We start from the raw sequence: 12,564 nt of genomic DNA, 5'->3' as shown, positions 1-12,564 counted from the left end.
ATATATATATATATATATATATATATATATATATATATATATATATATATGAATGTTATCATTGAGAACAATTATTTTTTCCCATCCTCTTACTTGTCATTATCATTATTTTTTAAAATTTTATGGCATCTAGATTTCCCTTTCTACTTTCTCCCTTATTTTTCTCATCAATGCTTACTACTCCTAATCTTTGTTGGAATTTTGACACCTCTTGTTTGGTCCTTGTTTCTTTGTAGAAATTAAATTAAATATAATAGTGTTAAAATATTATGTCGACATCTAAAAAATATGATAAAATAATTAACTTTTATAATATTTACTTTAACAATTATATTTAAAATAATTTTTTATAAGAAACTTTATTAATCGAAGTGAGTACAAGGGATACTCTAACCCTAATGCAGAGAGTTTTTACATATAATTTTTTTTAAAAAAAAAAGAAAAGAAAAGGCAAGCTACACGATCCAAACAACAATTATAGAAAGAACAATAAACATTGTTCCTCTTGGTCAAACCATGTCCACAATCTAACCTTTATCAAGTTCACAATAGCACTTAAGTCAAAATGAATGCCTTGAAACAAGAATTTTAAGGCATTATCCATAGACCAAACCACATATGTTGGAAAAAGATGATAAGTTGGAACTTTTTCTTATAAAAGAGAGAATCAAACTGAATAAAATGATAAAAAAAGATATAATTAAGTAAAAGTATTGAGTAACCAGGCGGTCCAGGGCAAGCTTTGTAACAATCCAATTTTCACCTTATAGAAATTTATCTTTTATGTTGCCTGGTGTATTTTAAGAGGTTTAATCATTTTAATATTTTTAATAAAATTGAAATTATAATTTTTTTAAAATAAGATTGTTTGGTATGAGGAAATTAAAATGCATGCAATTGTGGTTAGTTTTGTTTGATATTTTAAGCATACTAACTTTTGATGTGATTGCAAAAAATTATACATATCTTCGTCCTTAAATATAACATTATTTTAATTTGGTTTGTCTTTTTTTATAAAAGTCTTTTTAAGTTGTCTTTTGCATTAATTTTTTTACCCAGATATCCTTAGTTATTTTATAGTACATGTTATGTACTAGTGAAAAGATAAATGTATAATATCTCATCACTACTAAAAAAAAGATCTTTTACATCGGTTCTAATGACCTTTCTACATCGGTTATGACGCGTAGTGATAACATAATATCGTTGAATAACAACATTGGTTGAAGGACCGTCTTTGAAGGGCGACTGTTCTACATCGATTGTGTAGTTATAACCGATGTAGAATGCGAGTTTTCTACATCGGTTCTAATGGCTAGGCTCAAGCTAGTGGGCCTCGAGAGTGTAAAATAAATACTATAGATTACTATAATAGCATGTTTGAAATAAATAAGAAAGATATTGCTAAAAAAAATCAACAATGGCATAAAAAATGAAAAATTGAAGAATTGGAAGCATACCTCATGCATGTGCCACAAGGAAGCATGCCAAAGAGCTTTATGAGCCCATCTTGCCTAAAATTCCATAGCCACGTGAAAATTAGACATACCCAATTGAATTCAAGAGGTACAATTAAATTATATACCCGTTATGTTCTGGTACAACACGTTCTTGATTTGGATTGCGGATTTCTTCGAGGGCTACACCAAAAAATCATTAGATACCATAGTGGCAATTAATGGATTAATAAGACTAATTAATGTTACAAATTAATGGATTCTTTAATTTTCTTTTTAGCACATATACAAACCATAGGGGCAATTAATAAGACTAATTGAATTATAAAGTTTAAAATTAATTAATTACCTGTCATGTCTTGATTCTAACTCCATTTTTAGTTCCAAAAATCTTGGCTCTATTCACTCGTATTCCTAAAACAAATTCCTCGGATTTTCCGGACCCTAAGCTTCCAATACTGAAATAAATCATCAATCCAAAGAAAATTCACATACAATAATCAATACAAAATAACATATGGAAAGTTTTTAACAGTATTATAATAATAACAACAAAAATAAAAAAAATAATAATAATAAAAGAATGAAGAAGAAATATTAACTTTAGGTGCAATAGCGTGTGAACCAGATTAATAATAACTTCAGTGTAATCAGACAATTAATCTCTTTCATGAACTTTTCCTCTATCTAGTTTTCCAATTACAATGAGAGCTCTTCATTTCCCCTGGTTTTTGTATTAAAAATCACTTTTATTTTGAAAAGGAAAATCAAAATCTAAAATAATTCATTTTCTACACAACCTTAATCTATTTTCTCAAAAGCTTAAAAAAAAAACAGCCCCTAAATTTCAGTAATCGTCTACGAATCTTGAAGCAACTAGAGAAGTCAATGAATCTTGAAGAAGACAGGTTTGGTTGAATAAATCCCACTAGTACAGGGATCCTTTTCTTGTCACCAGCAGTAATGTCCAGCATTCATCACAGTCTACAAATGTTGTTGCATAACCCATCATCATGGTAGGCATTGCTCGTCTCCCACACTTTGTGTAAATCTTCTCAAAAGCAAGCAAAAGTCAAAAAACAGAGATTTCAAAAGCATAAGACCTACATCTTGCCCAATTCCCATATGTTTAACTAGTTTATGCCCATAGTTTTACAAACTTAAAAATAGTTTGAACCATGTATCTCACACTACATACAAATTAGTCATTTGTCACATAGTACTTAAGCACTTATCTCCTAATTAAAACTTAATAATTTTTCTGAAATTTGAATACCAAAAGATTATTAGCTAAGTTTGATATTGGGGTAAAGTAGTAACATAGATAGTTTTCTTCAATCAATTAGTTTACATGGTAAATTATTAGGTGACAAATGACAAGCAGTAAAGTATTAACATAGATAGCTTTCTTCAATCAATTAGTTTACAGTTACAAACAATGTGTTGAATTTATGGGATATTTTAAGTGTAAGGATGTAAGCAACTTTTCTAATGAATTATTAGTTATACAACTACAATGTTTAAGTTTATGCCAGTGGTATGTATACAAAGAATGAACACATTAACTCGAATGGACTTGATCGATGCACAAGAGATGTTACCAAGATACCAAAAGGTAGAAAACATGTGAGAAAGGTATAGAAGAAATAAATTTTCATAACATTCAAACATGAGGATAAAAGTCTTAAGGAAAACACAACAAAGCTCAATAATACCACGAAAAAAATATTATAAAGGATGTTGGGTACAACTACTACAACTCAACATAGAATCATAACCCATGTCCCACAATATATCAGAAATGTCAACAAAAAAGAGTACTGAAAGAAAACAATGCATATACATGTAGAAAAGCAATTTACCTGCAGACATCCATCTTCACATCCAACTGCCCAAAAATTTCCATTACCAGCTAAAATAGTGACTTTTCCTGATATCCTAGCAGACCAAAGTGTTTGAGGGCCCTTAGAGCACACAATTTCTGTTTCTTGCACTGTTATTTCTCTCTAAAGGGAGGGAAAGAGGACACGGTGGATGCCAAAAACTCTATATGCAATGCCAAAAATAGGTTTTTCTATTAAGGTTTTTGGATTAGCAATATCATTGTCAAGTGTTACAAATAATAAGGCAGGTGGTTGTTTGAAAGAATTGCAAAAGGTAAACAGAGGAAAAAGCCCTATCCTATTAGACATACCTTGGGATCGAAGTGCATTTGCGAAACTTCAACTTCAGAGGGAGGAGCCTTGAGTGTTGCAATGGTGGCGTTGGAATTGACATTGAGGACGCGGACGGAGTTACCAAGGGAGGAGGAGGCGGTGACGAAGGGGGTTGGCGGTGACAGAGACGACACCGAGGCCATGACTAATGTTTCTTCTCTCTCCCTCTCTCTCTCTCTCTATGACGGCAGAAATGAGAATGGAAGAATGAGGGAGCGTAGAAGAAACGCTGAGATTTAGGGTAAGCTAGCTAGTCCAATTAAAACATGCCACCTCATCATGAGAGAGTGGAAAAACACATGCTTTCGAAGGCGGTTTTTAAAAACCAATGTAGTAAAGTATTTTTAAAGTCGTTTTTTCAGAAAACCGCCTTTAAAAGATTATAATTATTTACAAAAATGTCATCGCATTAGATACTACATCGGTTTTTTATAACCGTCGTAAAACTAGTGTCGTAAAAAGCTTTTATTGTAGTAGTGCATATAAGGATCAAATAAAAAGATTAACACACATTGATTAATTAGGTCAAAAATTAATTAAGTAGAAAGAGAGAAATTATGAATCACAATAATTTTAGACAAAATTTTGACAAAATAATACAAATTGTTAACAAATTTAATATTACTAATTATATTAACCAACTTTTTTAAAACGTCTGAATTAGTTAAAAAAAATTATATTTAAGAATGAAAGTCTATGATTTTATGTGGTTGATGTTTCAATAGATTGAATGTCAAACATGAGCGTATTGTTGGACCTTGTTAATAAAATGTTAGTTAGAATTGAAGGAAAGATTAATCGGGCCTTAGTTAAAATAAAATAAAATGTGTCTTGCATGACGAGTTGTATAGAGTAAAACGGATCCTGTAAATAGTAACAGCGAGTTACCTTATGAGTTGGACATCAGTTAGTCAAACAAAGGGGCAATTTTTTTGTGCACTCAGCATTTTTTTTACATCCAATATTTTTTTTTGTTTTTCTCAAAAGTACCCTTGCTAATAAACGGATTTGTAATCCTTAAGAGTAAGCTTACGGATTCGTAATTCATATACAGATTGACAATCCGTATGTACAGACTACAAAAAAATTTTAAAGCTCTAACCAACCGAGCTAATAGATCAATTATATTATGAAATAATTAATGTCATTATATATAATACTAAAATTTCTAATGTATATTTAATGCACATGTAAATTTACATAATAAATTTTGTGACAATTAATTTTGATCAAATAATTAATTTATTTACATATACAAATTTTTTATGAAACTTGTGTGATTTTTATTTAAATTTTGTATTTTTGGCCTTATTACAATTAATTTTGATCTAACAATGTATTTTTTACATATATAAATTTTAAATAAAAATCATAGGTTTCATAAAAATTTATATATGTGAACAAATTAATTATTAGATCAAAATTGATTGTCACAAAATTTATTATGTAAATTTACATGTGCATTAATATACATTAGAAATTTTAGTGTAATATATAGCGGCATTAATTATTTTATAACGTAATTCGCCTATTAGCTTAGTTGGTTAGAGTGTATTGCTAATAATATGAAAGCCATAGGTTTTGAATCTTGCATTAGCCATTAATTTTAAATTAATTAGTAAAACATTTTTAGTTTTTTTTTTAAAAAATGTACATACGGATTGTCAATCCGTATACGAATTACAAGTAAGCCTCTTACGAATTATGAATCTGTAAACTTACTCTTACGGATTACAAATTCATGAGTCTCTTATGGATTATGAATCTATTTATTAGCGGGGTAATTTTGAAAAAAAGATGGATGCACAAAGAAATTCCCAACAAAGGATGTATCTAGTCATGGATTTTTCTTCCTGCACCAGCCCAATCTTAAATACACCTAGCAAAAAGAGTAAAAAACCAAAATTACCCTTCACTTAAAATCTCAAATACGGATTGTCAATCTATCTCTGCTCTCACACCATTAACCTACAATGACAATTGCATTGTGTCGCTGTTGCGAGTCTCTCTTCCTCTTCTCTTCAATCCGTTCATCAATCCCTCCTTCATCTCATCAATCCCTGCTTCCTCAACCCCTCCATCTCATCGTCCCGTTGTCGTCGTCCTCTGTGTGTTTTTCTTTACTGTGTTAAACTCATACGGATTTACAATCCATATGTTTGTTAATTTTAAATATTTTATTTATTTAATAAATATTTTATTTATTATGTAGTTTATTTAAAAATCAATGTATAAACTATGTTTTATTTAATTATTTTATAAATAATTATTTTAATATTTTTGTATATTTAAAATATTTATATATAAAATAATTAAATAACAAAAATTCCAAATTTTTATAATGTATTTATTTTAAAATTTATTTAAACAAAAATAGGTAATATTGTATAAGAAAAATGTTTTTTATTAATATATTTATATAAATATTATTACATTAATACTATTATGTATTTTTATAAATAATGATTTGAAGTATAAAATATAAAAACGAATTTCTTCATTCATTTATAAATATACAAAAGTATTAAAATAGTTATTTATAAAATAATTAAATAGTTATTTATAAAAAATTAAAAATAAAATTATACTTTGATTTTTATCATATATTTTAGTTGGCTAGAAATAGTGATTTGAATTATAATTTTTTTTTTAAAAAATGAATATGTAGATTGATTTATGAATATATAAAGTATTAAAATAATTATTTATAAAATAAGTAAATACTTATTTATGAATTGTTAAATAGTAATTTATAAAATATTTAAAATAAAATTATAGTTTGATTTTGATGATATATTTTAGTTTGCTAGATTAGTAATTTAAAGTTAATTTAAATTTTATTTATTACATTTGTTAAAATATACTACATTTAACAATACATTAGAGTTTCAGAAGATTTATTAGTTACTTTTTTAGTTAGTTTTTTAGTAACAGAATGAAAACATTTTTGTTATGAAATATGAAACTCAACTATTATTTGAACAATGACATTAATTGATATTACTGTTTAAATTTTTATATTATGGTTAAAACCAAAAGATTGTGTTGAACTTTAGGCAGAGTTTTAGGAAGAGCTTTAAGTAGACAGGTTTATGTTGATGAGGATGTTGAGAATGTGGATAATGTTGTTGACGAGCCTCATGAGGAGCCTCAGGATCCAATTACGGAGGATGTAGGAGGTGATTCATAGGATTTTTCAGGCGGGTCCCAAGATACATTAGTGTTGATGTCATATGCCAATCATGTGGCAACCAAAGTGTAGGCAAGAGAGGTAGTTATTTGTTTAATTAAAACTTATTTAAATAAGTATTTTTTATTTAATTTATGTAAATAATTTTAATTATTTTCAGGAACGTACTGAGTTGAAATTAGTCTCTCATGGGAGGAAGGTGAATAAATTTGGAAGGATTACTCTTGAGATTGAATGCATAGTGGCTGCTATAGGATCACGTTCAGTATGCATATCTTGCATTGTAGATTGCTTCATTATTCTACAATTATTGGCATTGTGCTCCTTCAAAGTGAGAAGAATATTCTTTGGTTTGACCATTGATTTTGTCATATCACCAATAATAATTTTCTCATCCTCGGTTAGTTGATCAGCATATGGATGTCTAATGAACGACTTAACCAATGCATGATTATGAGGACCATATATTAAATTGACCATCCTCCCTTCACCTCCCAAGATTGGTTTCGCTCGTAGCTTAAAGGGATACCTACATTTTCTAGTGCTAGTCACCGTTCATATTAAATTTTTCTTGTATGCTCTATATTTTTCACTCCTCTCACAACTAATTAAAATAAATGAGATTCTTTCTCTCTTTCCAATTGATGTGTCTGGCCTCATTATCACAACTACAAAACCAATATCATACGCAATAATAGGAGTCCATTGCAATGAGTTATCACAAGTAGCAAACACCTACAAAAAGGGTAATACATGTTTAGTCTTCTTAGGACATTCATTTACTTACTTTAACCTAGTACAAAATCATATCAATACCTGAGAAGTATTGAAAGTATCAAAACAATCAATATATTCAAACACAACAGGTTCCTCTCCATTGTCTTTATTCATATTAATTTCTTCAGACATAATGCTCTCATATACGCACTCATCTCCATTCATCTTAACAACACATTAAAAAAAATTCAATGACAAACTAACAACAACTAATGAAATTTCATACATATAGCCTATGCAGATTGACATATAATAATTCATACCTCTATATAAATATAATAATAATTTATCTTTTAATAAAATATATGAATTGTTATTACTTTTAATTAATTCTAAGTATTTATAAATAAATCTATTTATTTTAAAAAAATATTCTATACTTGACAAAAACTATTAATGTAACAATCAAAGATACTACTCTAACATTTATGTAGATATATCAATAAATATGTTTTTTAACATATAGTATGACACAATTTTATTATTTTTTTACTACATATACTAATATATTACATTGAAATTGATAAGCATATATATAATGATATATATTTAAATTTTCATATTTTATACACTTGAATAAACTATTTAATGTAATAATATTTATACATATATTAATAAATATAACTAAATTTATATAAAAAAATACATTAAATTTTTTTTTAAACTTATACGGATTGTCAATCCTTATAAACCTTAACGGATTGCCAATCCGCATAGATCATACAGATTGACAATCTATATGATTCATATAGATTGTCAATCTGTATGTTTCTTACGGATTACCAATCTGTATACGGATTCGTCGCAGAAGTAAAAAGCTTACTTTTTCTCTATTGTTTTCATCAAAACACCCACCACGACGACAACCACAACCTCAATGCAACAGTTAACCAACCACCCTGACAATGCACATTGACATAACCAACCACAACGAAATGATGACCTCAACCTCCAATAAGTCAGTGAAGGGTGTAACAATAAAACGAAACAAGAACGAACAAATAAGAAAAAAAAAGATAAACTGGAAATTAATAAAAAAAATAGTTTATGTAGAAGAAATTCACCTGATATAGGAAGGAAAGTCTCACTTTATGGAATTTTGGTGTGTTTAGGCCCTATACACTTAAAACAGAACAAGAAAACAAGTTCAAACATAGTCACCTAACACTATGCCATTGAGAACTTTCTTGAATAAGTTATACAAAGTATATCATAATAACACATGCCACAATTAAAGATAATACATATGAAATGGTAAAAGAGAAACTATGACAATCTCACTCCCTATTGGACTATATAACTAAGATATCCTAATCCTAATTCACTACAGTTGGGAGACCTTTGAAGGATCCTATTGTCCCTCCTCTGGGCTAGGGACACGAACAAGAAGAGATCAAATGTAACACCCTCTATTTTATGATAGAAATTATATTTCTCTGTTGCTATTATCGATTTATTAATATTATTATATTGTTATTGTTTGACATCTGGAATGATTCAAAGTCTAGAAGATATTTGGACTTTCTGAGTATAGTTAACTCAATAACAAATAAAGTATGAATTTTTAATCTTAGTAGGTTTAGTGGTAGTTTAAGTATCTCTTTAACATGGGATAAAGAGAAATAAATAAATAACAAGAAACTATGAATTGGAATTTAATACTTATTGTATAAAAATGAACCTACAGTTCTTAGAAGAAAAATGAATTGATTAGAATAATAAAATAACTTAAAAAGAGACAATAAATGGAAATAATTAATAAATTTTTTTTAAAACATTAGAGAATCATGTATATAAAATATTTCTAAATTGTTGGAATAATTTGCCATTATTTGAAGAGTAAAGCAAAACAGAAGAAAAAATAAATCCCATTTTGCATCATTCAAAGAAGCATAATTAGATCAATAGTGTGTTTAATCAACACATTACTGAATAAGAACAATATTGTTTTGTTACCTCAAGGCTCTCTCTAATAGTATCCCCATTTCACACTTCATGTTTTCCTAGTTACCCTAGAAACGTCCACCAGCTTTGGTGTCCAACAAGATGAGGGCTAAAAAGATTTGTGATGAAATTACTATGTCAAAGCTTTTAAAAACAAATAGTATAACATGGTACAATATCCTATATCCTTTGAGACGATGACAAAGCTTGGCTGGGAAATTCATCCAATGAAATTATTGGGTTTTGATTATACATCCTTCGAGAATTTTTAGGAATATATAACCTCTCTGAAGTTGGTGGTATATTCTGGTACTATAGGAGGCATAAAGACCCTCTCAGAAGTAGGAGCCAAAGTATCATCATCAAGCTGACAAGCTGGACTAATGCTTTTATTTATATGAGATGCTGCAGGGATATAAATTCTCTCTGTAGTTGGAATATCAGTCCTTTGAGATGTTGAGCCAATTTGGTCATTCATGTGCGATGACGTTGAAGGCATGTATATTCTCTCAGAAGTTGGAAACATAGGGTCTGTTCTTTCAAATGTTTGACCAACACTTTTATTCAAATGAGATGCTGCCAGTATGTATGCCTTGTCAGAGTTTGAATGCACAGTAGTATCCATTCTATGAGACCCTGGAGTGATGTTATCACTACTCTCTTGTGATGCTTGAGCAATGCTATCAGTTTTATGTGACGTACACATGTATATCCCCTCTGGTTTCAAAGCTGTAGCAGTATCAGTCGTATGGGGGATAAATAAGTTTCCATTCATCTGAGATGCAGACACAAGACTCCTCTCTGAAGTTGGTAGAATAATTTCACTTCTTTTTGATGTTGCTGGCGAATTTTCATTCCACTGAGATGTTTCAGAGACATACATCCTCTCTGATGACTGTGATGTGGCAACAGATACTCCTTGGCTAGGTAAATTGCTTTGCAATGCAGGTGATAATACCAGTGAAATATCCCGATCTGACATATCCCTCTCAGATGCTGAAGGCAGCAATAGGGAAACATCCTGGCTTCTGTGATCCTTATCAGTTGATGTAGATGCAGATGACATGGTTGTGTTCGGTATATCCACATCAGTGATGGCCACTTGTACTTCATAGGTTGGTGAATCACTTTCAGATTCTACAGGCATGGCTTGTGACAATTGCCTAGGTGAATCTCTCTCAGATGGACATGTAGCAGGGAATAGTGCTTGTCTAGGGAAATCCTTCCATTGGTGAACCACTGTTTTGATTTGGGTATAAAACTGTACTCCAGCTTTTCCTGCAATTCAACAGAGGACAAGTAATATCAAAAACATACTCAATGACTAAGGAAGGTACAAGGAAGGGGGCACAAACAATACCAGAAAAACTATCACCAGCAAATGATGATTTTGACCCATTGGAGGAAAACGGTAATGGAACAGGTACTGGCACATTGATCCCAACCTGTGCAGAAGATTTAATACAGATTATCCTTCAGAGCAAAAATTTCCTACAGTGCATCTATTATATGCTGATCCTCTTTAGCTCTAACAGGCTCAGGAAGTCCAGAAACAAAAATGAGGAGGAAATAAGTAAATAACCCCCACGTGCAAATAAATGAATAATCTACCAATAAATACAACATACAGGAAAAAAAAAAGTGATCTTAAAAAAGATGCAGCTTATTAAGCATTATAGAAGTAGGTTTCAAAACATTAACATATCTGATGTGTCCACATTCTAGCATAGGTTTCAAAGCATTACGGTTCTTGAATAGATTTCAAAACATTAACACATCTGATGTCGACATTCTTGCGTAGGTTTCAAACGTTAATATATCTGATGTGTCCATATAAAAAGGATCAAAGACATCAGAAGAATGTAGCATAAGAAAGCATGCCTGTTTCTAAAAAATTTATGGTTATTTATAAAATAACATAATGCTTACCAGTCCTGCCTCAACTTCATTCTGGAACCTCCTAGCAGCTATACCAGATGTGGTGAATATAGAAGCTCCATTTCTATATCTGTAGAAATAAAGTCTTACATTATAACCAAACACATGCTTTCAAAACTAATGCAAAATGTTGAAGAAAAATCTACACAAGTTTCAACATAATGCAAAATGTACGGCACAAAAGAATCCAAATTCTTGTATGAAGTTTTTGAGAAACTGAAACATTAGTAAATATTATATTGACACACAACACTAAGGATCGTTGGAATAAAGGAGCACAATGTAAAATAAATACCTGTTTTTATTTATTATTGACATAGCCCCATCTATGTTGTCGGCCTATAAATAAACAAGAACATTGGCCCTTTAATATCAACAAGGTGAAAAGGTTAAAAGCAAGACAAGTATTGACTAAACAGCACCTGCATGCAAAGCAGAACTGGTCCAAAACTTTCTTCCTGTCAAAAGAAAAGATAGCAAGGTCACTTTGACTGAGACAGTATCACTAAAATGCCTGTCAATGAGAGAGAGAGAGAGAGAGAGAGAGAGAGAGAATCTGAAACTTGAAATAAGATAAACCTTGTAACATTCCATGCAGGTTGTAACATCACATAAGATAGTAGGACCAACAAAGTTCCCATTTTCATATCCCGGTACCTGTCAAGAAGCTCAGAAAACTCAGTTTCTTCTTCCAAAAGTAAAGTTTAACACCTTTAAAAATAACAGGGAAAATATTTCATTTTGGAACAGTGAACATCAAAGAAATTTGTCAAACAATTTAGTACCACAATATCTCTTCCATCAAGTAGAAGTCTAGCCCCATTTTCAACACTGCTCTGAACTAGTCTACATATCCTCTCCTTTGCCTGTAGTTCAAGAAGACGATTATGATATAAAATAACAAAACCTTAACAAATTATATCCCAGTTCATATATTATCAAAGATGTAATATCTTATAAAGATCATTGATAGGACCAGGAGTATGGGCTTTGACTTAGAGGGAAGGCCCAAGGTCAGGAGGGTGTATGTTAGGAGGAATTG

At 30.1% G+C, this 12,564-nt stretch overlaps 1 protein-coding gene and 2 long non-coding RNA genes across 7 annotated transcripts in view; all 3 read right to left on the bottom strand.

Moving 5' to 3' along the window:
* Window positions 1–1,005: 1,005 nt before the first annotated feature.
* LOC114423865 lies at window positions 1,006–1,945 on the bottom strand. Its single transcript, XR_003668944.1, has 3 exons — window positions 1,807–1,945; window positions 1,586–1,640; window positions 1,006–1,514 (listed from the first exon to the last, which is right to left on the bottom strand). It is a non-coding gene; the product is annotated as an uncharacterized LOC114423865 (long non-coding RNA).
* A 157-nt stretch (window positions 1,946–2,102) lies between these two features.
* Window positions 2,103–3,905, bottom strand: LOC114421962. Its single transcript, XR_003668594.1, has 3 exons — window positions 3,652–3,905; window positions 3,320–3,503; window positions 2,103–2,508 (listed from the first exon to the last, which is right to left on the bottom strand). It is a non-coding gene; the product is annotated as an uncharacterized LOC114421962 (long non-coding RNA).
* A 5,587-nt stretch (window positions 3,906–9,492) lies between these two features.
* The window catches only part of LOC114423044 (methylmalonate-semialdehyde dehydrogenase [acylating], mitochondrial-like), a 29,454-nt gene continuing 26,382 nt past the window's right edge, over window positions 9,493–12,564 (bottom strand). For all 5 annotated transcript variants that reach the window (XM_028389647.1, XM_028389646.1, XM_028389648.1 and 2 more), the window contains 7 exons: window positions 12,308–12,388; window positions 12,102–12,179; window positions 11,945–11,980; window positions 11,818–11,861; window positions 11,514–11,592; window positions 10,945–11,029; window positions 9,493–10,862 (listed from right to left, as the gene is read on the bottom strand). In XM_028389647.1, the coding sequence (XP_028245448.1) occupies window positions 9,853–10,862; window positions 10,945–11,029; window positions 11,514–11,592; window positions 11,818–11,861; window positions 11,945–11,980; window positions 12,102–12,179; window positions 12,308–12,388 (1,413 nt within the window). In that variant the 3' untranslated portion in view covers window positions 9,493–9,852. The remainder of the gene's footprint in view (window positions 10,863–10,944; window positions 11,030–11,513; window positions 11,593–11,817; window positions 11,862–11,944; window positions 11,981–12,101; window positions 12,180–12,307; window positions 12,389–12,564) is intronic.

The sequence above is a fragment of the Glycine soja genome, chromosome 8, assembly GCF_004193775.1.
Source record: "Glycine soja cultivar W05 chromosome 8, ASM419377v2, whole genome shotgun sequence".
Lineage (NCBI taxonomy): Eukaryota > Viridiplantae > Streptophyta > Magnoliopsida > Fabales > Fabaceae > Glycine > Glycine soja.
This window is presented reverse-complemented; position numbering and strand designations above follow the sequence as displayed.